The sequence below is a fragment of the Heterodontus francisci genome, chromosome 5, assembly GCF_036365525.1.
Source record: "Heterodontus francisci isolate sHetFra1 chromosome 5, sHetFra1.hap1, whole genome shotgun sequence".
NCBI classification, from domain to species: Eukaryota; Metazoa; Chordata; class Chondrichthyes; order Heterodontiformes; family Heterodontidae; genus Heterodontus; species Heterodontus francisci.
Window position 1 is genome coordinate 24,703,888 of NC_090375.1, and position 24,618 is coordinate 24,728,505.

At 43.8% G+C, this 24,618-nt stretch overlaps 2 protein-coding genes across 4 annotated transcripts in view; one reads left to right on the top strand and one right to left on the bottom strand.

Annotated features, from left to right (window-relative positions):
- The window catches only part of prelid3a (PRELI domain containing 3A), a 46,090-nt gene extending 42,306 nt beyond the window's left edge, over window positions 1–3,784 (bottom strand). For all 3 annotated transcript variants that reach the window (XM_068030786.1, XM_068030789.1, XM_068030790.1), the window contains exon 1: window positions 3,512–3,784. In XM_068030786.1, the coding sequence (XP_067886887.1) occupies window positions 3,512–3,576 (65 nt within the window). In that variant the 5' untranslated portion in view covers window positions 3,577–3,784. The remainder of the gene's footprint in view (window positions 1–3,511) is intronic.
- Window positions 3,785–3,883: 99 nt separating this feature from the next.
- Window positions 3,884–24,618, top strand: part of LOC137369773 (mitochondrial inner membrane m-AAA protease component AFG3L2-like) — an 86,126-nt gene continuing 65,391 nt past the window's right edge. Inside the window, 5 exon segments of the mRNA XM_068031216.1 lie at window positions 3,884–4,134; window positions 10,599–10,698; window positions 17,685–17,759; window positions 18,064–18,176; window positions 21,035–21,187. Coding sequence (XP_067887317.1) covers window positions 4,045–4,134; window positions 10,599–10,698; window positions 17,685–17,759; window positions 18,064–18,176; window positions 21,035–21,187 — 531 coding nt within the window. The 5' untranslated portion in view covers window positions 3,884–4,044.

Genomic DNA, 24,618 nt, shown 5'->3' on the forward strand with positions numbered 1-24,618 from the left:
CTGGGGAAACAGGTTTCTAAAGAAGGATAAGCCAAAATGTCTGTACTCCTGTATGGTGTGGGAGCCGGGGCCAAACAACCAGTGGGGTGCCCAAAGCTCCGCTTCAAGGATGCTTGCAAGCATGACATGAAGGCCCTGAATGTCGACTATCATACTTGGGAGTCACTAGCTGGCGTAAGAGGGAAATGGTGACACATCCCATGGACTGGTGTGCACCACCACAATGACCAGTTGCTACAGCAGCTTGGCAACAGGCAGCAATGTCAAAAACAACAACTCACACTGTCATTTGGCAGCTTCACGTGCAGCACTTATGGCAGATCCTGCCTCTCAAGGATTGGCCTTCACAGCCATCAGCAAAGGTGCACCAAGAGAAGACACCCCACCGAAATGGATTGTTTGCTGCGTATCTATCATCTTTTGTAGATGGAAGGATGCCAACCTATACTTGTCTCTTAGAAATAGATGGGGCTAGTTCTGATGAAAGGTCACTGACCTGAAAAGTTAACTCTGCTTCTCTCCCCACAGATGCTGCCAGACCCGCAGAGTATTTCCAGCATTTCTTGTTTTTATTTCAGATTTCCAGCATCTGCAGTATTTTGCTTTTATTATTAAGTACTATTTATTATTATGCTTCCACAATGCGGACTGCGACGCTGACCACTCCCTGGTGTGCAGCAAAGTTAGACTCAAACCAAAGAAGCTACATCACTCCAAGCAGAGGGCCGCCCGCGCATCAACACAAACAGAATTTCTTATCCACTGTTACATAAGTTTCTAAATTCACTTGAAAAAGCCCTTCAAAACACTCCTGCAGGGATGCAGAGACGAAGTGGGCCCACATCAGAAACGCCATCTATGACTCAGCAATGACCACCTTTGGCAAACGTGAGAAGCAGAATGCAGACTGGTTTCAATCTCACTTTGAAGAGCTGGAACCTGTCATAGCCGCTAAGCGCATTGCACTGCTGAACTACAAGAAAGCCCCCAGCGAGTTAACATCCGTAGCATTTAAAGCAGCCAGCAGCGCTGCACAAAGAACAGCCAGACGCTGTGCAAATGACCTCTAGCAACACCTATGCAGTCATATTCAGCTGGTCTCCAACACCGGAAGCATCAGAGGAATGTATGAAGGCATTAATAGAGCTTTTGGGCCAACCATCAAGAAGATCGCCCCTCCCCCCCCTCATCTAAATCAGGGGAAACGATCACTAACCAACGCAAGCAAATGGACCGCTGGGTGGAGTACTAACTAGAACTGTACCCCTGGGAAAATGATGTCACTGATACCGCCCTCAATGCAGCCCAGTCTCTGCCAGTCATGGATGAGCTGGAGGAACAGCCAACAAAATCAGAACTCCGTGATACCATTGATTCTCTAGCCAGTGGAAAAGCCCCGGAAAGGACGGCATTACCCCTGTGATTATCGAATGCCAAGCTGCTATACTCTCCGCACTCCATGAACTGCTTTGCCTGTGCTGGGATGAGGGAGCAGTACCCCAGGACGGGCGATGCCAATATCATCACCCTCGATAAGAACAAGGCTGACCGTGGTGACTGCAACAACTAGTGTGGAATCTCCCTGCTCAGCATAGTGGGGAAAGTCTTCGCTCGAGTCGTTTTAAACAGACTCCAGAAGCTGGCTGAACGTGTCCACCCTGAGGCACAGTGCAGCTTTCGAGCAAAGAGATCGACCATTGACATGCTGTTCTCCCTTCGCCAGCTACAGGAGAAATGCCGCGAACAACAGATGCCCCTCTACGTTGCCTTCATAGATCTCACCAAAGCCTTTGACCTTGTCAGCAGACGTGGTCTCTTCAGACTACTAGCAAAGATTGGATGTCCACCAAAGCTACTAAGTATCATCACCTCATTCCACGACAATATGAAAGGCACAATTCAGCATAGCGGTGCCTCATCAGACCCCTTTCCTATTCTGAGTGGCGTGAAATAGGGCTGTGTTCTCGCACCTACACTGTTTGGGATCTTCTCACTGCTGCTCTCACATACGTTCAAGTCTTCAAAAGAAGGAATTTTACTCCACACAAGATCAGGTGGCAGGTTGTTCAACCTTGCCCGTCTAACAGCGAAGTCCAAAGTATGGAAAGTCCTCATCAGGGAACTCCTCTTTGCTGACGATGCTGCATTAACATCCCACATGGAAGAGTGTCTGCAGAGACTCATTGACAGGATTGTGGCTGCCTGCAACGAATTTGGCCTAACCATCAGCCTCAAGAAAACGAATTTCATGGGACAGGACGTCAGAAATGCTCCATCCATCAATATCGGCGACCACGCTCTGGAAGTGGTTCAAGAGTTCACCTATCTAGGCTCAACTATCACGAGTAACCTGTCTCTCTTTGCAGAAATCAACAAGCGCACGGAAAAGGCGTCCGCTGCTATGTCCAGACTGGCCAAAAGGGTGTGGGAAAATGGCGCACTGACACAGAACACAGAAGTCCGAGTGTTTCAAGCCTGTGTCCTCAGTACCTTGCTCTACGGCAGTGAGGCCTGGACAACGTACGTCAGCCAAGAGCGACATCTCAACTCATTCCATCTTCGCTGCCTCCGGAGAATCCTTGGCAGCAGGTGGCAGGATAATGTTTCCAACGCAGCAGTCCTCGAGGCAGCCAACATCCCTAGCATATACACCCTACTGAGCCAGCGGCGCTTGAGATGGCTTGGCCATGTGAGCTGCATGGACGATGGCAGGATCCCCAAGGACTCATTGTACAGAGAGCTCCTCACTGGTATCAGACCCACTGGCCGTCCATGTCTCCGCTTTAAAGCGGTCTGCAAACGCGACATGAAGTCCTGTGACATTGATCACAAGTCGTGGGAGTCAGTTGCCAGTGATTGCCAGAGCTGGCGGGCAGCCATAAAGGCGGGGCTAAAGACTGGCAAGTCGAAGACATTTAGCAGTTGACAGGAAAAAAGACAGAAGTGCAAGGAGAGAGCCAACTGTGTAACAGCCCCGACCACCAATTTTATCTGCAACGCCTGTGGAAGAGCCTGTCACTCTAGAATTGGCCTTTATAGCCACTCCAGGCGCTGCTCCACAAACCACTGACCACCTCCAGGGGCTTACCCATTGTCTCTCAAGACAAGGAGGCCAAAGAATTATGTACTTGTCTCATATTCTCTTTGGAATGGACTAATCTGTGCACACAGTTATTTCGTATTTCTAGCAATCGCAGTTTTATAAAACTCCGATGTTACAATCGTTGCTTTCCTGCAGAGGGTTCGATAAGGCAACAGTTTAGTTGGAATTCTTAGGACTTATGATCTAATCTGAGTGGGAAACATGCTTATAACAGAAGTATACTTTCAACGAGTGTGCTGATAAAATGTCTTCCACCATTAACACCACTTCCATTTGTCAGACATATGGATTTTCAATGACTTGGCGTGCACAGGCTTAAAAATCCAAACATATTTAGATTAAAATCCACTATGGGGAGAAAACAAACGTGAGTTCCAAATTTTTCAATGGGCTTGCAGTTTGTCTCACCTTTTGCGATGATAAATCCAGTTCTCAATATACCAGCACGATGTTGGTTTGGATATCGGAAGCATGCGAGCAAGGGTCACTCATAAACTTCGTCATCAGGTGGCAAGAACAAGAACTCGTAGGAATCGAGCAAATAAATAACAATGAAAAGACAGATGAAAAATATAAAGAGGCAAAACGACGGGCACAAACAGCAGCAACGGCACAAGCAGTATAAAAGCATGGACATGGCAAACTGGCCGGGGGAGTTGAATGAAAAAAAAGTTTCTCCAGAGTTTGTTGAAGTCAGTGACGTAACTGTGTCAGGGGCGTGTCTGAAGCCCGGGGCGACGTCATGATGTCACCCGCAAGCTCTAGCCACATGACGTCAGGCGCTTGACGACGGCGCCTTCGCGCGATGAGTGAGTGCGAGGGGGAGGAGCGGTGGCGGAGGCCTGACATTTCCTCGTTGTTTAAACATTTCAAACACGGATCCTAAACTACTCCGTTTTAGGACGAAGAAAGGGGGAAGAGAAAGCAACCATAAGCACGTTATGGCGCACCGCTACTTCCTGATGGGCCAGTGCTGTCGGGGCCTGTATAAATGCTTCGGCCCTCAGCATAGCAGCCGAGCCTGGAGACTGGTAAGCGAGGAGGAGGAGGGGGTGGGCTTTAACCAGGGTCACCATCAGGGCAGCGTGTTTACAGCAGAAAATCAACCCCCTCTGCCCAACACCTACTCCTTTCGTCCGGTGTTCAGGACCTTTTAATATAATGGAAATTGAGTGTGGGATGTTGGCAGATTTTAGACCTTTTACATTTGTGTCATGACGTTGATATGTTTGCAAGGTTACATCATAATACCCTTTACCCCTCCCCTTTTATAATTGGACCACTTCTTAAAACTAACTAGCTTCAGCTAATATCTTCATGATTTTTCAGAATAATCTAACTCCAGTTTAATTTGTAGTTGTGGCAGTATGATTTTTTTTCTTATACAAGGTGACCAACTTGATGAACTTTATAAAGGATGCGATAACTAGGCACTTAGAAAAAAAATTATATGATGGCTAGAGTCAGCATGGATTTATGAAAGGGAAATTATGTTTGACAAACCTCTTGGAGTTTTTTGAGGATGTTACTTGTAGCCTCGGTAAAGGAGAAGCAGTGGATGTGGTGTATTTGGGTTTTCAGAAGGCTTTTGATAAGGTCCTACACAGGTTAGTAAACAAAATTAGAGCACATGGGATTTGGGGTAGTATACTAGTATGGTTTGAGAATTGGTTAACAGACAGAAAACAGAGTAGGAATAAACAGGTCATTCTCTGCATGGCAGGCTGTTACTATTGGTGTACCGCAAGGATCATTGTCGGGGTCACAATTGTTCACAATCTATATCGATGATTGGATGCTGGGACCAAATGTAATATTTCCAAATTTGCTGATGACACAAAACTAGGTGGGAATGAAAGTTGTGAGGAGGATGCAAGGAGGCTTCAAGAGGACTTGGACAGGCTAAGTAAATGGGCAAGAACATGGCAGATGGAATAGAATGTGAATAAGTGTGGAATGATCCATTTTGGTAGGGGAAAAAAAACAGAAAGACAGTATTTCTTAAATGGTGAGAGATTGGGAAGTATTGATGTTCAAAGGGACCTGGGTGTCCTCGTTCGTGGGTCACCAAAAGCTAGCAAGCAATTAGGAAAGCAAATGGTATGTTGGCCTTCATCGCAAGGAGTTTTGAGCACAGGAGTAAAGAAGTCTTGCTGCAATTGTATAGCGCCTTGGTGAGACACACCTGGAGTATTGTGTACAGTTTTAGTCTCCTTATCTAAAGAAGGATATACTTACCATAGAGGGAGTGCAACAGAGATTGACCAGACTAATCCCTGGAATGGCAGGATTGTCTTATGAGGAGAGATTGAGGAAACTGTGCCTGTATTCTCTAGAGTTTTGAAGAATGAGAGGTAATGTCATTGAAACTTATAAAATTCTTATAGGGTGGATGTAGATGTTTCCCCTGGCTGGTGAGTCTAGAACCAGGAGATATAGTCTAAGTGGCTTAACCCTTATTTTGGGACTGAGGTGAGGGTGAATTTCTTCACTGAGGGTGGTGAATCTTTGGAATTTTCTACCCCAGAGGGCTGTGGCAGCTCAATCATTGAGCATGTTCAATACAGAATTAGATAGATATCTGGATACTAATGACATTAAGGGATGGGGGGAAAGCACGGGAAAGTGGCGTTGAGGTAGATGATCAGTCACGAGAAGGTTGAGGAGACTTTGTTGAGGCGTTCAAAATCATGAAGGGTTTTGATAGAGTAAATCAGGGGAATCTGCTGCAACAGGCAGTTACCAGAGGGCACAGATTTAAGTTAATTGGCAAAAGAGGCAGAAGTGAGCTGAAATTTCTTTTTATATTGTGGTATGATGTGGGATGCACTCCATGAAAGGGTGGTGGAAACTGAATAAATAGTAAATTTCTAAAGGGAATTGGGTCAATACTTGAAGGGGAGAAAATTGCAGAGCTATGAGAAAAGAGCATGGGAATTGGGCAAGTTGTATAATTCTTTCAAAGAGCCAGCTCAGGTATGATGAACCAAATGGCCACGTTCTGTGCTGTGTGATTCTATGATATGACACCTAAAGTATATAGAAAAATGATCCAAAGTGCTTCACAGAAGCATAATCACCCAAAAAAATTGATACTGAGCCAACAGAGGAGACATTTTTGAGAGGTGAGTTGAAACTTGGTCAAAGAAGTGAGCTTTAAGAAGGATGGGGAGACAGAGATTTAGAATCACAGAATCATCGAAAGTTTACGGCGCAGAAAGAGGCCACTTGGCCATTTGTGCCTGTGCTGGCACAATTCCCACCTTCTAGCATTTGGTCGGTAGCCCAGCAGGGTACAGCACTTGAGGTGCATATCCAGACACCTTTTTAAATGAGCTAAGGGTTTCTACCTCTACTACTTTTTCAGGCAGTGAGTTTAAGAACCCCACCACCCTCTGGGTGAAAACATTTTTCCTCCTCTCCCCTCTAATCTTTCTATCAATCACTTGAAACATATGTCCCCTAGTCACTAACCTCTTTGCTAAGGTAAATAGACCCTTCACATTCACTCTATCCAGGCCACAATTTTGTACATTTCAATCAGAGCTTCCCTCAGCCTTCGGGAAGGAATTCCAGAGCATCCAACAGCATGCAATGATACAGTGAATTTTACTAGAGTGCCACAAATTGCAGCGGCGCGCTTTAAAGTTGGCGGTTCACCCGCACAGAGTGCGATATTTCGCACGGGGGCTCATTTAAATGGAGGGGGCAGAGCAGCCATCCCCGATGTTAAGGGGGCGGCCACTCTGTCCCCGGCAATGGCGTCTGGCGCCACTGTGCAGGTGCCAGTGCCATTTTTTAAAGGGCTTTAAGCCCTTTAGGCACATTTGTAATTTTAAAGTCAAAGAATGTAGAAAAGTGAATGTTACCCATGGAATTACATTTTCACTGCCCTCACCCACTCCCCCAAGGCGGGTTCGATTCATTAATTGGACATTCCCCCCAAAAAAACTTCCATGCAGATCCTGACTTCCCCCCAACCCCCCCCCCCACCCCCAACCTTTAACAACTTTACACCTTAACCCCTTCTCACATCCTCTCCCCAATCAAAAGTGTTTTCTCCATGCGCCCACCCCCGACCTGAAATTATATTCCTCCCCCCTCCCCACCAGTGTTTCACCTCAGTTCCCCAAACGGGTATACGAAGGTGTGGGACTTCTGGCCACCAGCTGGAACATCTGTGTGGGATGGCCACCCAGTCCAGGTAAGTTTATTAACATGCATTTGAATTAATTTTTATTACACGAATGAAGGCGGGGGGTGGGGGGGGGGGAGCTGCACCGAGACCTTGCCGCCGGCGGTAAAATGTGGCGGGCCCTTCTTGGCGTCGGGGGTCGAAGCAGGCCTCTCCCAGAAGAATTTTCCAGGCCCGCCCCCACCACGACGCGTGACGTCGTGATAGTAAAATTCAGCCCAGTGTCTTCAGTGTAGTAAAACGTCCCAAGGTTCATCACAGGACAAACAGTGACACAGAGCCAAAGAAGGAGATATTGGGGCCGGTAACTAAAAGCTTTGTTAAAGATGTAGGTTGTAATGAGTGTATTAAAGGAGGGGAGAGAGATGTAGAGAGGTTTAGGGTGGAAATTCCAGAGCTTGGGGCCTAAACGACAGAGACGAGTTAGGATAGAGGCAGAAAAGTTTTGGATAAGCTGAAGCTGATGGAGGGTGAAAAATGGCAGGCTGACCAAGAAACGATTGCAAACGTCATGTCTGGAGGTAACAAGAAACATAGATGAGAGTTTTCTTCAGCAAATGGGCTGAAGCTGGAGTGAAGGTGGGCAATGTTATGGAGGTGGTACTAGTAAGTCTTTGAGATGACCAGGATATGGGGTGAGCAAGCTCAGGTTGGAGTCAACAAAAGTTGTGAACAAGCTAGTTCAGCCTGAGACTGGCCAGGAAGTGCGATGGAATTGGTGACTAGGGAACCAAGATTGTGGCAAGGGATGAACACAATGGCTTTAATCTTCCCAGTGTTTAATTGAAGGAAATTTCGTCTGATCCAGTATTGGATGTTGGGGCAAGCGGTCTGACAACACGGATGAAATGGAGGGGTTGAGGTGTGGTGAGGTAGAACAAAGTGTTTTTAGCGTATATTTGGAACCTGACGTGTTTTGAGATGTTGTCGAGGTGGGGCAGCAGTGTGGTGTCAGGAAGCAAAGCCAGTGCAGAAGATTCTCTGAGTAGATAGGTAAAAGTGAAAACCATGTGGGGACAGTTCCACTCCGCTGGACAACGGAGATGAGGCTTTGGAGGAGGATGGTGTGGCTAACTGTATTAAATGCTGCAGATAGGTAGGTAGCTGAGGAGGGATATTGAACATTGGTCATAGTCACACAAGATATCATTTGTGATCGTTAAGACAATTTCGGTGCTGTGGTGGGGTGGAATCCTGATTGGAGAGATTCAAACATGGACTTGTAGGAAAGATAGGCATGGATTTGGGAGAGGAAAGGGAGGCTGGAAATGGAGCGGTAAGGACAGAGGGGTCAAGGGTGCTTTTTTGAGGAGTGGGGTGATGACAGCAGATTCGAAAGTGAGGGGACAGTACCTGATGATAGGGAACCATTTACCATATCAGCTAGCTTGAGGGCCGGGAAAAGAAGTTGGGTGGTCAGCAGCTTAGTGGGAAGAGAGAGAGCAAGGCGTGGGTCTCATGGACATGATGAGTTTGAGACAGCATGTGGGGAGATAGGTGAGAAACTAGAGGACAATGTGAGTTCTGGGCTAGTCTACGGCAGGAGGGTTCCTTGGGGAAGTTTGACTTGATAGGTAAAGAGAAGGGAGGAATATGGCAGGTGCAGCTGATGGGTGATTCAACCAAGTGGAGAAAAGAAGCAAGGATCTAGATTCCAGGATGACTCTGGAGTAGTGAGTAGTTTTGCCAGAGGAGAGCAGTGTTCAATGGTGCTTAATATGGTCCAGCCAGATTTTGTGATGAATGGCTAAGCTAGTTGTGTACCATAAATATTCACATTTACGTCTCTTGGACTTAAGGGACCAAAGATAGAGGCTGTATCAAGCAGAAGGATGAGAGAGAGTGAGAGATCAAAGGTGGAGATGGGGGTGTGATTGAGCGGTTTGATAGCTGCAGAATTATCTTGGCGAATAGAGGGGCAAAGGCTAGACAGTCTGGAAAGTGCCATTGTGATTTGTTTTTTTTTCTGCAGAAAAGGACACAAAAGGAATTGGGTTGGGAGGGGAACGGGGTAGGGTAGTGAGCAATACAGGGAAGTGATCCAAGTTGGACTTTTCTGAGATGATGGGAATGGAGAGACCATGTGAGATGACAAGGCTGAGGGTGTGGCTGGGAATATGGGTAGGAGAGTTTATATGGAAGGAGAGGCTAAGGGGTGATAGGAAGGCAGTGAATGCAGAGGGAAGAGGACTAGCTGAGTTGCGATGGAGGTTGAAATCACCTGAGGACGAGAAGGTGCTCAGTGACTGAAGAAGGAAAGGGTGAGCTTAGTGCCTGGACAGCTGAAGGCACAACCACCAATGGTGGAGTGAAAGAAGTGTTAGTTGTTTAATCTCCTGTTCCTAGGCAGTCTGTTCTTCCACTGCTATCTGTCCAGAACAAGGTAGTTGGGTCTGATCGGAGAATTGTTTTACATTATATCTTTTTTTATAAATATTTATATTTGAAAGTCTGTAATAGATTCAACTTGTAAGTCTGGGTTGTAAGTATTTCACAAACTCACCTTCTCTCTGGCTATGTCAATGCAGCTTTGCAGAAGGATGGGAATCAGGTTCTCTGCATTTGCTCCCAAAAGTAGAGAAATTTCCCACATTGAAACAAAGGAATTGAGTCTCAATGAAAATAAAATATTCTTCTGGGAATATGTCGCAAGACATTCTCTGGCCACAGTTTGATATATTTCAAGGTAAAATGGTGGACTTATTGTACAGCTGTGTTTACAATTAATTATTGACGAAACAGCAGCTGGACATTCATTGAACAAAACTTGCTGTAAAAACTTTCACACCTGTGGATATTTAAAGTTAGGTTTGTATGAGGTCTGAGAATGTTGGGAAAGCCAATGGAATATAAAGCTTCCATTTCGTGTTGTTATAGCTGGGCCCTGAGAAAATGACTCCTGCATCCAAATGCAGTGGTTACCTAATAGGTACATTTAGCCAAACTGGTGACATGTGCTGGATATGAAGAGCAAATGGCCTAGTCTTCAGTCTAGCTTACAGTTCTTATACAGAATCACTTGGAATTTCCAAAATAGGTTGACTCTTGAGTGCATTTTTGAATAAGATTATATTACAGACATTACTGTTGAATGATACAACCTATCTTGGACCAACTCATTTAGTGTGAAGCATTTGTGAGGAGCTTGATGTTTTTAATCTGTAGTTTGAGGTAATTACTGTTAAATGTTTTCAAGAGCAATTCGTGAATGTGTAAGATGATATGACAAATGGTGTTTTCTCGTTACACTCTCTGCTGCAGTCTGATTGAAGGGATTTTTATGATTTATTGCTCTTGCAGTTCTCAGATTGTGCGCACAATTGTGTGGGCTTGGAAAGGAATAGCCTCCAGGCAAATGTACTAGGTGTCTATGGACAGCTCTGCTCACAACCTCCAAAAGGTGAGATATTTTGGTATTCTAATTTAATGTTACAATCACTGTGAATAACAGTCTGTTTTTTCAAGCCTCCAAAACCTTTTTGTAATTAACATTCTTTGTCCCCTCCGTAACACACAAATGAGAATAATGCTTTTTAAAAAAAAATTAGGTATTTAAATTATTTTTTTAGTTTGAATTCTGAAGAACCCCTTTGTGCTTTTTTTTTCTAACCAAGTTATTGAAAAACTGATATTGGAGTGGTTTATTGGAGTGTTAGGCCATAGGTTTGGACCTGCATTTCTTTTCAACCAAGTTAGTGGTTTCAGCTGTAGAATTGTGGGGCAGACAGACATTTGACTACATAGTGGGACAGTGTTCCCCTGTAGGCTCCTGAGATGCAGTTTCCAATAATTGGTTTCAGTGCAATCTTGATATAGGGCCAGGAACAGAAAGGTTGCTCACCTGCCTACCCATTCAACTGGAGAAATTGTTAAGGCGCCCAAGAAAAAAAACCTTTTTAAAATAGAATCATTTACGGCATCGTATTCAGCCCATCAAGTCCATTCTGGCTCTCCAGGGAGCAATCCAGTCAGTCCCACTCACCTGCTTGATCCCCTAGCCCTGCAAGTTTATTTCCTTTAAGTGCCCGTCTGATTTCCTTTTGAAATCTTTGTCTCTGCTTTCACCGCCTCATAGGTGGCGAGTTCCAGATCATTACCATTTTCTGCGTAAAGAAAGGTCTTCCTCATATTTCCCTTGCATTTCTTGCCCCACACCTTCAATCTGTGGCCCCGAGTCTTTGTACCATTAGTTAATGGGAACAGCTTTTCCTTGTCTAGCTTATCTAAGCCTGTCATTACCTATATACCTCTATCAAATCTTCCCTAAATCTCCTTTGCTCCAAGGAGAGAATATGATTTTCAGTAAAAAAAAAAACATATTTTACAAAACTTCTTTTTACTAAGCACATAAAATCTATGCAATTTGAGCCCAATAATATACACTTAGTGGAGAGAATGTACTGGTATGTTTCTACACTGGTAATTCATTCGGCAAATTGTATTCTCTCAATACTTTTGTTTTAATTCTGCACAGTGTTTGGAAACATTTTTGTCCCTTATAATTAATTCTGTGCTCTTTGTTCTCAGTGAAGTTATGCTGAAGTTTCTGCACAAACTAATTAGCATAATCCAAAATGTAAAATCTCTCATCAAACAGTGCAATCTGGCAGCATAATCAATCACAATCAATTTTTGACTGGAACAGCATCACCTAACCTTGTAACTAGAATCCCCACTCCGGAACCATTCTGGTAAATCTCTTTTGCACCTTGTCAAGTAACCTCACATCTTTCCTAAAGTGTAGTTGGGGCCTAACCAGAGCTTTATAAACGTTCAGCATAACTTCCTTGCTTTTCTACTCTGCCTGTATTTATGAAGGCGAAGATCCTATATACTTTGCTAACCACTCTCTCAATATGTCCTGCCACTTTCAAAGATCGAAACACATGCAGCTCCCGGTCCCTCTGTCTCTGCACACTCTTCAGAACTGCGCCATTAAGTCTATATTGCCTTGGTCTATTCCTTCTGTAAAAACGCATCACTTCACACTTGTCTGTATTAAATTCCATTTACCTCCTGTCTGCCTGCTCTGTTAGCCTATCAATGTCCTGTTGCAGGCAGTTCATATCATCCTCACTGTTTGCCACTCCTCTAAATTTGGTATCATCGGCAAATTTTGAAATTCTGCACTGTGTTCCAAGATCCGAGTCATTTATATATAGCAAAAAAAAACAGTGGTCCCAGCACTGCCCCTTGGGGAACACCACTGTCTTCCTCCTCTAGTCTGAAAAACAGCCATTTACCATGACTCGATGTTTTCTGTCCTTGAGCCAATTTTTTTATCCAATTGGACACCGACCCTCCTATTCCATGAGCCTCAATTTTGTTAAGCAGCCTTTTATGTGGTACTTTATCAAACACTTTCTTAAAATCCTCATAGATAACATCCATCGCATAGGAAGATTCCGCTTTCCCTTCATCAACTTTCACTGTTCATCAAAAGATTCAATTAGATCGGTCAGTCATGATCTCCCTTTTACAAATCCATGCGGCCTATCCTTAATTAACTCAAACCTGTCCAAATGCCTGTTGATTTTATTTTCCTTGATTATTGTTTCTAAAACCTTGCCCACCACTGATAAACTAACTGGTCTGTAGTTGCTAGGCCTATCCTTGCATCCTTTCTTGAATAAGGGTGTCATATTTGCCACTCTCCAATCCTTTGGCACCTCCTCTTTGTCTGGGGAAGATTGGAAGATTATGGCAAGCCCCTCTGCAATCTCCAACTCCACTTCCTTTAGCAACCTGGGATGCAAGCCATCTGGACCAGCTGACCTATCTACCCTAAGCACAGCCAGCCTTTCCAGTACATCCACTCTCTCAATTTTTAGCCTATCCATTGCCCCAATTCTCTCTCCTTCTACTGATATTTTGTCAGATTCCTCTTCCTTAGTAAACACCAATGCAAAGTACTTATTAAGTATTCTAGCTTTGCCCTGTGCCTCTAAGCATATATTACCCTCTTTGTCCCTTATAGGGCCCACTCCACCCCTTACTACCTGCTTACTATTTACTTGTCGGTAGAAGATTTTTGGGTTCCCTTTTACGTTGACTGACATTCTATTCTTGTGTTCTCTCTTTGGCAGTCTTATTTTCCTTTTCACCTCCCCTCTCAACTTATTGTGTTTGGTCTGGTTCTCACTTGAAGAATTCACCTGACATGCATCGTACACCCTCTTTTTTGTTTTTTGTTTCATCATAAACTCTATCTCCCTTGTCATCCATGGGGTCCTATTTTTGGTTCCCCTACCTCTCGTCCTTGTTGGAATGTACCTAGCCTGTAACTGAAGCATCTCTTCCTTAAAGATAACGCATTGTTCCTTTACAATTTTTCCTGTCAAACTTTGGTTTAATCTTATCCTGTCTAGATCCCTTCTTATCGCATTGAAAGTAGCCCTTTTCCAATCTAGACATTCTGCCTTATTTTGTTCCTTGCTTTTCTGCATTAACAATCTAAACCTTATGATATGATCGCTCTTACCCAAGTGTTCCCCCACCGACGCTTGGTCCACCTCATTTCCCAGCACCAGATCCAGCAATGCCTCCTTCCTAGTTAGGCCAAGAACATACTAATCAAGGAAGTTCTCCTGAATACAATCCAGAAATTCCTTCTCCTCCCCACCACCCCCCCCCCCCCCCCCCGGCCATTTTCCTTTTACTCTAATCAATATTTGGGTAATTAGAATCTCCCATATCACCACTCTATAGTTCTTGCACGTCTCTGTGATTTCCCTGCAGATTTGTTCCTCTATCTCCCTCTCCCTATTTGAAAGCCTACAGAATACAGCCAGTAACATGATCATACCTTTTTGCTTCCCAACTCTAACCAAATGGATTCTGTCCTTGTCCCCTCTTTCCAACATTTCATCTTCCCTAATCAGCACTGCTACCCCACCTCCCTTTTTTCCCTTCTCTACCTTTTCTAAACACTTTTTTTTATATTCGTTCGGGGGATGTGAGCATCATTGGCAAGGCCAGCATTTATTGCCCATCCCTAATTGCCCTTGAGAAGGTGGTGGTGATCTGCCTTGTATATTAAGTGCCCAGTTCTCACCATTCTAAGCCATGTTTCTATTATTGCCACTACATCATATTCCCATACTACACATTGTGCGTTTACGTAAATGCATTGTAATTAAAGGCCTGCTATGCTACCCGACTGAACCCGACAGGACCTGGCGACATGAGTCCGGGTCGGTTCCTCTTCTGGGTCTGGCTTTCGGGCTCGGGTTGGGTCGGGCCAGGTCCGGGTCGGCCGGGTCCATGTTGGACGCACACAGCAAGAATTGCATTTTGCTCTGCTGGTAAGTGTCAAAAGTAAAAAACCTACCTGAGCTGGGTGTCCGGGACCTCAAGGAGGGAAACTGAGTCTGGGCAGTGAGTGAGTGAGCATCTCTATGATGTCGTCATGCTCATGCTGCAGCTTCCTGCAGATTGGGAGTTGCAAGGTCAAGGGAACATTCCGTGGTCAGGTCGGGCACGGGAAAAAATGGAGGGACCCGGGCTGGGTCGGGCTCGGGTCCGATGTGGTTCTGTCGGGTTCGGGTCAGGTTTTTTTTTTCATGACCTGAGCAGGCCTTTAACTGTAATCCTGTCTTTACATTCCTCATGGCCCTGCTCAATTTGCAGTATCTAATATGTAACTACTCCCTTCTGTTGTACAGTTCAACACTCTCATTTTATGCATTATTCCCCTTTTCTACTTCTAAATGCTGGTGCCCATCCCCCAACCCATCCCTTTTGAACAGGTACCTTCTGCCTCAGAACAGGTCCCAAGAATCGGAAGCCCTCCCTCCTGTGCCATGCTTCACACCACACATTGATCCTTCCTCTCACTGGCACTGGAAGTAATCCAGAGGTTGCTATCTTCAAGGTCCTATTCTTTAACTTCCTTCCTAGTTCTTGAAAATCTGACCACAGGACCTCAATACCTGCCCTTGCTATGTCATTGATACCAACTTGTACCACAGAATCTGGTTCACTCCCCATGCAGAATATCCTGCACCTACCCCTTCTGTGATGTCCTTTACCCTGGCACCAGGGAGGCAATACCTGTCTGACCCTGACTATGGAATCACCTATAACAACTGATTTTCTACACTTTGCTGCTCCCTCCTACACATTCCCTTGCCCATTGGTGCCATGTCTAGACTGCACTCCTTCATGGTGTCGCCACTCCCAGCCGTCTCCAATGCTGAGTACCTGTTTGAGAGTGGCACACGCCCTGAAGACTACTGCACCTCCTGCCTCTTCCTACTCTTCCAGATGGCAACGCATCTAGTATCCTGAACTCTTACTGCCTGTGGGGTGACCACCTCATGGAAAGTACAGGAAACTCTCCTGCTCCCAGATGCACCTCAATGACTCCAGCTGCCCCTGAAGCTCAGAAATCCTAAGCTGGAGTTGAAGCAGCTGAAGACACTTACTATACACATAGTCACTCAAGTCACATCCTGGAGTTTCCACATGGCGCAGGAATTGCAAGCAATAGGTTGCAGCTGCCCATCCATGATCTTAAAAAAAAAAACTCTCTTCCCTCTTTTGGAATCTATTTGGTACCTTGTAAAAACAAGTTTTTGGATTTGCATCCATTTTGTTCACAGAATACTGTGGAAGTATGAATTGGTATTCGTTAAGTCATAAAATAAAACTAGCATTGTAAAAAGAAATCAAGGCTAATGGTCTCTGGATTGTAAGGGCAACAGGCGCATGTGGACACCAGCACCGCTGAGTTCTACACCAAGTTTCTCACCATCCTGACTTGGGTATATAATGTCATTCCTTCTTCATCACTGCGTCAAAATACTGGGACTCCCTACATAACAACACTGTAGGTGTATCTTTACCTCATGGACAATAGCGGTTCAAGATAGGTGGTTAATGAATGCTGGCTTTGCCAGCAATACCCCCAGCTTGTGAATGAATTAAAAAAAAAAAAAAAAATTCTTTGCTGAAAAATGGTTAAATACAAAATGGAAATACTATAAAGCAGTCTAACTTTTCAGTAGATAAAATTTAAGTTAACTATAGATTATAATTTGTATCTCGCTTCTTGTACTCCAGTACATCTCCCGAATTGAGAAACGTGGTAATAGCAGCATCTGTAGAGATGACTGGACTGGGTTTACCAATCTCAACTTTTTATTCAAAATAGTAATTGTGAATGCAGGGGCTAACTAGTCATGGCTAGCATAATTTCTACTCCTTTGATAATTCAATATCTCATATTTTTCAGTTAGTAGTGTTCTGATGATTCCAAGACCACAGGAAAAAATTGATGACAAAATCAACCTGATTTTATGAAATGGGAAGGGTTTAGGGTTGAGTTGCCCAGTAAACAAGCAACAGGATTGAGGGATATATCACCTTGGGTGGCGACGTCAAAGGATATCCACACCAGGATCACCTGAATTGAAACTGCACCTCCAACACAAGGCTGAATAGTGGGTTTTAATATTCATTCTTAGTGTTGCCTGGAAAGTTTTAATTGAGCTCACACTACGGGCTGGAATTTATACTTCCGCTACCAAAAATGGCGGTGGATGAAAACAATGGTGGCCTGCCCATGCGGGCTGTACGTCGCGGAGCTGCCGCGATATTAAATGTGGCGGCTCATTTAAAAGCCGGGGCAGACCGCCTTCCCAGATGACATGGAGGGGGCGGGCGGTCCGTCCACGGCAATGGTGCCAGCTGCCTTTGCACAGGCTCTGATGCTATTTTTAAAGGGCTTTGAGCCCTAACTTTCAATTTAAATATTTAAAGACAACTTTAATTTTAAAAAATGTGTTTATTCTGCCCCTCTCCCACCCTCCCAATAACCATAAAAGTATTTACTTATCCACCTAACCTCCCCTTCTCTTTCCCCCCCCCCCCCCCCCACCCTGTGCATAAACTTTACACTCTAACCCTTCCCACCATCCCCTACACCAATGATATTTTGACCCCGCTCTCTCTTTCTCCCCCCCCACCCCGCACTGAGAAACATACCTGCATCCCCCTCCCCACCAGTGTTCCACCTCGGATCCCCGGATGGGGATCCGAAGGCGCAGGAGTGCCGGCCACTGGGCACCAATATCGCACCGGGACAGACAGCGGGAGTGAGAAGGTAATTTATTTGGTTATTTAAATTAATTTACATATTTATATTTGGCTCCCGTCGCCAAACGGCAGGGCTGCCGCCACGAGGCCTCAACGCCGCTGGCAATATCGGGCTGGACCTTCCTGGCGGGCCTCTCCAGGAGGCATTTTCCAGCACCCCACTCTGCCACGACCCTTGACATCGGGTGGGGAGGGGGGGTCTGTAAAATTTTCCCCTACTTGTTGTTCAACTGATTTTTATATTAATGTATTAATATGCATTATTTATAAATGTATTATTTCTCACAGGTTTTGACAAATATTTTCCAAACAAAAAATCCAAAAGAGCAAGTGAATCCAATGGGTCATCCAGTGAGTCGAAAGGTATTAACATGTTTATTGGCATCATATCATTTCCAAATGATCTTCATGAATTTAGAATTTTTGCTTGGGTTGAAATTAATACACCAAAACTGTGGCTTCCTTAGAATATTGCACTTATAAACAACCTCTGCTAGTACATAATTTGCATAATAGTTACACACAGTAGTTCATAAAGTCTTTCTAACAAGCTAAATAAATTGAATTTTCAACTATTCCTCATTGAATACCTACAGTGTTTGCAAACCTAACCAGTTAGAAATGGAGACTGTTCCTCATTGATATTAATTTGTTACATATTTCTCAGAAGCAAAATCCACAAATTCTCAGCCTTCTGGGAAAAATGGTGCAGGTGGTGGAAGTGGAGGAAAGAAAGGAAGCAGAAAGGATGACTCTACCTGGTGGGCCAGATTACAAAAGGTAATTGCTGGAAATACTTGTTTTAATCCGACTGTGAAAACTCAAATTGCCCCAAGTCTTTTTGGACTGCCACGGTTTCTAGCTTTTCACCATTTAGAAAGTTCTATCCTATTTAGGTCCAAAGTGGATGACCTCACACTTGACTACATTGAAATCCATCTGTTACAGTTTTGCCCATTCACTTGATCTATCGGTATCTCTTTATAATTTTATGCTTCCGTCTACATTGCTTACAGTGCTACCTATCTTTGTCATCAGCAAACTTGGATATGTGGTTTTCTATCGCATAAACTAAGTTGTTAATAAATACAGTGAATAGTCGAGGCCCCTACACAGATCTTTTCGGGATGTCACTAATCACATGCTGCCAACTGGAATACCTGCCCATTATTCCTACTCTCTGCATTCTGCTGCTCAGTAAATTTCTTAGCCAGGTTTATAATTTGGCTTCAATTCCATGAGCTTCAACTTTAGCTAACAGTCTCTTATGAGGGACTTTTATCAGATGCCTTCTGGAAGTCCATATAAATAACATCCAAAGACATTCCCTTGTCCACTACTTTAGTCACCTCTTCAAAATATTCTATCGAGTACCCCAGGAAAGACCTACCCTTTACAAATTCGTGCTGGCTTTCTCTGATTAGTTGAAAATTTGTTCAGCAACTCTATCCTTAAGTATAGACTCTGGTAATTTCCTGACAACAGATGTTAGGCTAACTGGTCTATAATTCCTTGATTTCCCCCTCCCTCCTTTCTTAAATAGTGGAGTGACATGGAGCGGGCAGCTATAAAGGCGGGGCTAAAGTGTGGTGAGTCGGAGAGACTTAGCAGTTGGCAGGAAAAAGACAGAAGCGCAAGGAGAGAGCCAACTGTGTAACAGCCCCGACAACCAATTTTTTCTGCAGCACCTGTGGAAGAGTCTGTCACTCTAGTATCGGCCTTCATAGCCACTCCAGGCGCTGCTCCACAAACCACTGACCACCTCCAGGCGCTTGCCCATTGTCTCCCGAGACAAGGAGGCCAAAGAAGAAGGAGTGACATGTACAATTATCTAATCAAAAGGAACAGTTCCAGAATTGAGAGAACCTTGGAAGATTAGAGTTGGAAATCTTCAGTGTTCTCAACTACTTACTTTACAAATATGAGATGGAAGCCATCTCGTCCTGAGGATTTGTCACTTTTTAGTGCCATTAATTTCTCCATTACTGTTTAAACATTACTGTTTACGGCTTATGTTAATTTTGTTGGGTACCTATCACTGATTCAGTATTAGTTTTCTTGAGATATCTGGCATTCTAACCTCTTCCTCTACTGTAAATACTGACACAAAGTAATTATTCAACGTGTCCGTCATTTCTGTATTTTCATTGACAATGTCTTCTTGGTCAGTTTTCATGGGGTCCGTGTTGCTCCTGACCACCCTCTTTTTCCGAACATAAATGTAAAACCTTTTGAGTTGATTTTGATATCCCTTGCAAGTTTCTATTCAATAGCCCTATTTGTAGCTCTTATTATCTGTTTTGGCACCCTTTGCGATTCCCATTCGCAGGAGCTGTGCTTTTTTTTTTACTTTTTTTTTGTATGCTTTTTCTTTTAGTTTTTTGTTGTCTCTTTAGTCGCCCAAAGCTGTCTTTTTTAGCAAGTAGAGATCTTGCCCCTTGGGGATGCAAAGCTGGTTCTGTATCGCAAATTCTTTTTTGAACTCCAACTGACCTGTCATTTTATACATTAACAGATTTGTCCAGTTTACCGTGGGCAGTCTCTGTCTCATTGCATTAAAGTCAACATTACCTAAACCTAGAATCTTAGGGAGGAATGCGAAGCAGCAACTTCCAAACAGTGTGTTAAACTCTATCATATTATGATCACTATTGGATAAATGGTCACAAACCATTAGACTGTCAACTAAATCTGACTCATTACTAAATTTAGTATGGCATGCGCCTTGTTGATTCTAGGACAAGTTGCAGAAGGCTATTCTGACACACTCAAGAACTTTGCTACCTTTCTGTCATGTGCTAGTCTGCTTATGCCAAGCTGTATGAAAATTAAAATCCCCCATTAATACCATTCTGCTTTTGTTACATACTTGTCTGATCATTGCATTTATACGAATTAGGAGAAGTAGTAGGCCACTTAGTCCCTCCAGCCTGCTCCACCATTCAATAAGATCATGGCTGCTCTGATTGTAACCTCAACTCCGCATTCCTGCCTACCCTCAAAAACCTTTCACCCTCTTGCTTATCAAGAATCAATCTACCTCTGCCTTAAAAATATTCAAAGACTCTGCTTCCACTGCCTTTTGAGGAAGAGTTCCAAAAGCCCATAGAATGATAACAGGTGGTGTACCTTATTACCGCAAAGAAATGTTTTCTTTAAGAACCGTAAAATGCTTGTTTCTGAATGTTCTGTATTTGCACTTCATGTTTAGATAAGGAGGTCAACCTTTGGCCTCTCTGAATATCGTCAGTATTGTTGCTTAATTCATCATTTGACAAGTGCACAGGAGCAATGTGAAAGACTGGAACTAGTTTTGTCAAATTTTCTTTGATAACACTCCTGTGAGATTTTACTGCGTTAAAGGTGCTATATAAGTGCAAGTTGTGGAATTTGACTGCAATGAAATCTAATTCTGAATATCAGTAACGACTAGAATTGAGATTTGTAGTGGGTGTCTAGTGCTATAGCATTTGTTGCTCCAGGAAATGCTGTGTAATTTTCACATGCAGTTAATTTGAACTTTAGTATTTCAATCAAGCAGTTATTTATGCATATAAACTTTTTGTTTGATCTAAATTGCTGGATGTTGTAGTTCACTCACATCATATAATGTAAGATCCTTTTTTTTTACTTTCTAGGGTGATATTCCATGGGACGATAAAGAATTTCGATTTTACTTTATAGGAGGTGTGGCATTTTGGGCAACTGTTGCTTATTACATTTTCTTCAGGAATGTTGGCCGAGAAGTTACCTGGAAGGACTTTGTCAATAATTACCTCGCTAAAGGAATTGTAAGTGATAAAATATAGTAAAATGTATTGTTCTTCTGTTTAGAGAAACAAACTTTGATATGTAAAATGTGCACGTCATATTTCAAATTATTGTCTTCTATCAAATATAGTTTACAAATATACATTCAATTGGAATTCTTGATATGAAATTCTATTTTCTGATCAGCTGTATATATCTGGAGGCAGCATGATTAGAGACATTGTTTCATGGTCTCTGATTATGTCAAAACCTATCTTTGGTACAATAGATTTCCAGGACTTCAATTGTAATTTTAGGGTTCTTTCAGTAATCTTAATGTGTCATAGAGATTGTTTCTCATTGTAACACTTTTAAAACATTGACTAATACTTCATGTTCACTAGAAAAAATTACAACATTGTATTTAGAAAAAGTGTACTTTTTTGGCAGCAACTATAAAAGAGTTAGCCTACCCTTATAAACTTTTAAAAGTACAGCAGTTTTTGTCATTTTTGGTAGATTCACCTAATTGTGAAGATTCTCACTTCCTCAGCTCATTGCTACAAAATAACTCTGCTTATCACATCTACTTCACATCTACCTCACAGCTGATCTTGAATTGGTTTGTTTATCTTTAGGTTGTATGATGTGAAATGTTCCTATGGATTTGATTAATTGGTTTTATGGTCTTTAGTCCAGTTTAGTTGATCTGGTTAGATCCGTTAGCTGTTCGTCCTACTCTCAAACTGATCTGATTTGGTTCTCATAGTCTTCTGTACCATTCTATAACCAAACTGATAGATTGATACCCAACAGCCTCCATTCCCAGTGGGGGAAAAAAGCTGACTTTTCTTGTTAAATGCTGACATATGGGTAGAAATGCTGACTGGCTGCTTAAATCACTGAAAAACATACACTGAGCCACTGAAATCTGGCATTCTCTTTTCTAATTGGGAACAGTGTACATGTTGAGCCTACAGTAACCAGCTGGCATTAGATTCAACAAAGTGCTCTGCTTACCAGCATTTTAAATAATTGATCCAGTGAATGCTATTCCAGGTTCAACATAGTCAGAAGAAATCAGCTTGGCTCTGCAGGGGTACTTCAACTTCTATTTAAAATAAGAGTTCTAAATGTTTAGGTTGCCAGTTAGTGGAGTGCTTGTTGAAAGTTTAGTAGACAGATATTTTGCAAATAATCATTACCACACAATAAATCGGAAATCCCACATCTGCCTGCATGGGGATATTTTCCGAATTTGGAATCTTCCCTGTTTGGAACAGAGCTGCCTGGGAGTGTTTTCTGTCAGCGTTCTACAGGCAGAGTGTGGTCCAAACTTTCGGGTGTACTTTTCAGATCTCTACATATCAAACGGTCTTGGGATATCAGAATGCTCTATAACATTGCATACACCTACATGCTAAACTGGTTGTGACTGAAACAGACATTTTTGTAAAAGTACTTTACTGCAGATAGGTTGACTGGCAGTAATTTCAATTTTCAGTAATTCCAAAAATAAGGAAAATTTTGGGGGGGATTCCCACACAAATGGGTCCAAAAACATGTGGAGGAAAACAGAAGTTGCTGAAATGAAGGTTGTGTGGAGGTGGGCTATACAAGATTTTGGGAACAGAATTATTCATGTAAATACATGTACTTTTTGTTAAAAAAAAAATTAAATTGAAGAATGCTTGTTTTTTTTTAATGGTCTTTAATAAAAGTTGGGTATTTGAGTCAGAGTCAGAGTTATACAGCACAAAAACAGGCCCTTCGACCCATCGTGTCTGTGCTGGCCATCAAGCAAATATCTATTCTAATCCCATTTTCTAGCACTTGACCCTTAGCCTTGAATGCTTTAGCATTCAAGGCTTTCATCTAAATACTTCTCAAATGTTGAGGGTTCCTGCCTCTACCACCCCTTCAGGCAGTGTGTTCCAGATTCCAACCAGCCTCTGGGTGAAAAAATCTTTTCTTCAAATCCCCTCTAAACCCCCTGCCTCTTACCTTAAATCTATGCCCCCGGTTATTGACACCTCCACGAAGGGAAAAAGTTTCTTCCTGGCTACTCTATTTGGACTATTCAGAATCTAAATGGATTGGAAAGAATAGGGTGTCTTCTTTTAAAAAGCTGCTTCTTACAGGGTTTGACAGGATTGATGCAGGAAGCATGTTTCCCTTGGCTGCGGAGTCAAGAACCAGGCAACACAGTCTCAGAATAAGGGGCAGGCCATTTAGGACTGAGATAAGGTATTTCTTCAGTCAGAGGGTGGCGTATTTTTGCAATTCTCTGCTTCAGAGGGCTGTGGAGGCTCAGCTGTTGAGTATGTTCAAGACTGAGATCGATAGATTTCTACGTATTAAAGACCTACCTAAAAGTTAACAGTTAGTTTAGTGTATGTTACCTGGGCCCACTGCCCTCCCCCAGCCACACCTGCTCTTTGTTTTCTCAATGAAATTGATCCGGATGAAACTGACGAGAACAGCTGCCGATACTTTAATCTCCGATCCTGCTGTCTTCACAGTCCAGAGTGTCTGCAGCCACGGCATGCGGTAAGTCCATTGAGGTGAAGCAGGAGCTGCGGGACCCGAGAGAAGTCCTGTGAAAAGGTGCCCCGAACACCCAAAACATCCACGAACGGCCCCCCCGGCCGCAACTTAAAAGCGCCCGCGGGAGATGGCTCGGAGAGCATCTGCAGCACACTGTCGGCAATGCTGCATGCCTTTATTTAAACCACTGCAAAAAACCCTTAGCAAATGTAACCACCTCTAAGTCTGCCAAATGATGCTTCACCTCCCGAAGGACGTAGATGAGCTTTCCGGACGTCGATGGTGGGCACTGAGGAAATGGCTTATTACCTGCACCAGATTCCACCCCCCCTCCCCCCCCTTTACCCCCCTTCCCTGCTCCACCCTCTCAGCTCACCCCCTCACAACCCCGTCCCAGCCCGCCCCCCCCCCCCGCACCATCTTCACCCCGCACCCCCTTCCCCTGCACCCCCCCCCACCCCCTCCCTCTACCCCTCCCCCTTGCATCCCCTCCTCCCACCGGCACCATCCTACACCTGTGTAGGGGCCCCAACAACCCCACTGCCTTGTGGGCGTCTCGGGAGAGACCAAGGCTAAGGGAGTAAACCCTAACAGAAAATCCGGAGCGGAACCCCGTAGGCGGTCATGTGTCACCTTTGGCATGTTTCCGGCAGTTCCTGCAGCCATACTGGTGCCAAACGTCGTGTCCTGCACTCCTTTGGACCCCACCAGAAAGGCCGAGAGGGGGGTTTTGACGACTGGGCAACTCTCAACCTCCATAAATTTGCCCAGGCATGCGCCATGGAGAGGTCACTCCATACAAACCACTGACCACCTCCAGGCGCGTATCCATTGTCTCTCGAGATAAGGAGGCCCAAAAGAAAGAAAAGAAAGAAAGAAAGACATCAAGGGTTATGGTGATAGTGCAGGAAGATGGTGAAGTAGA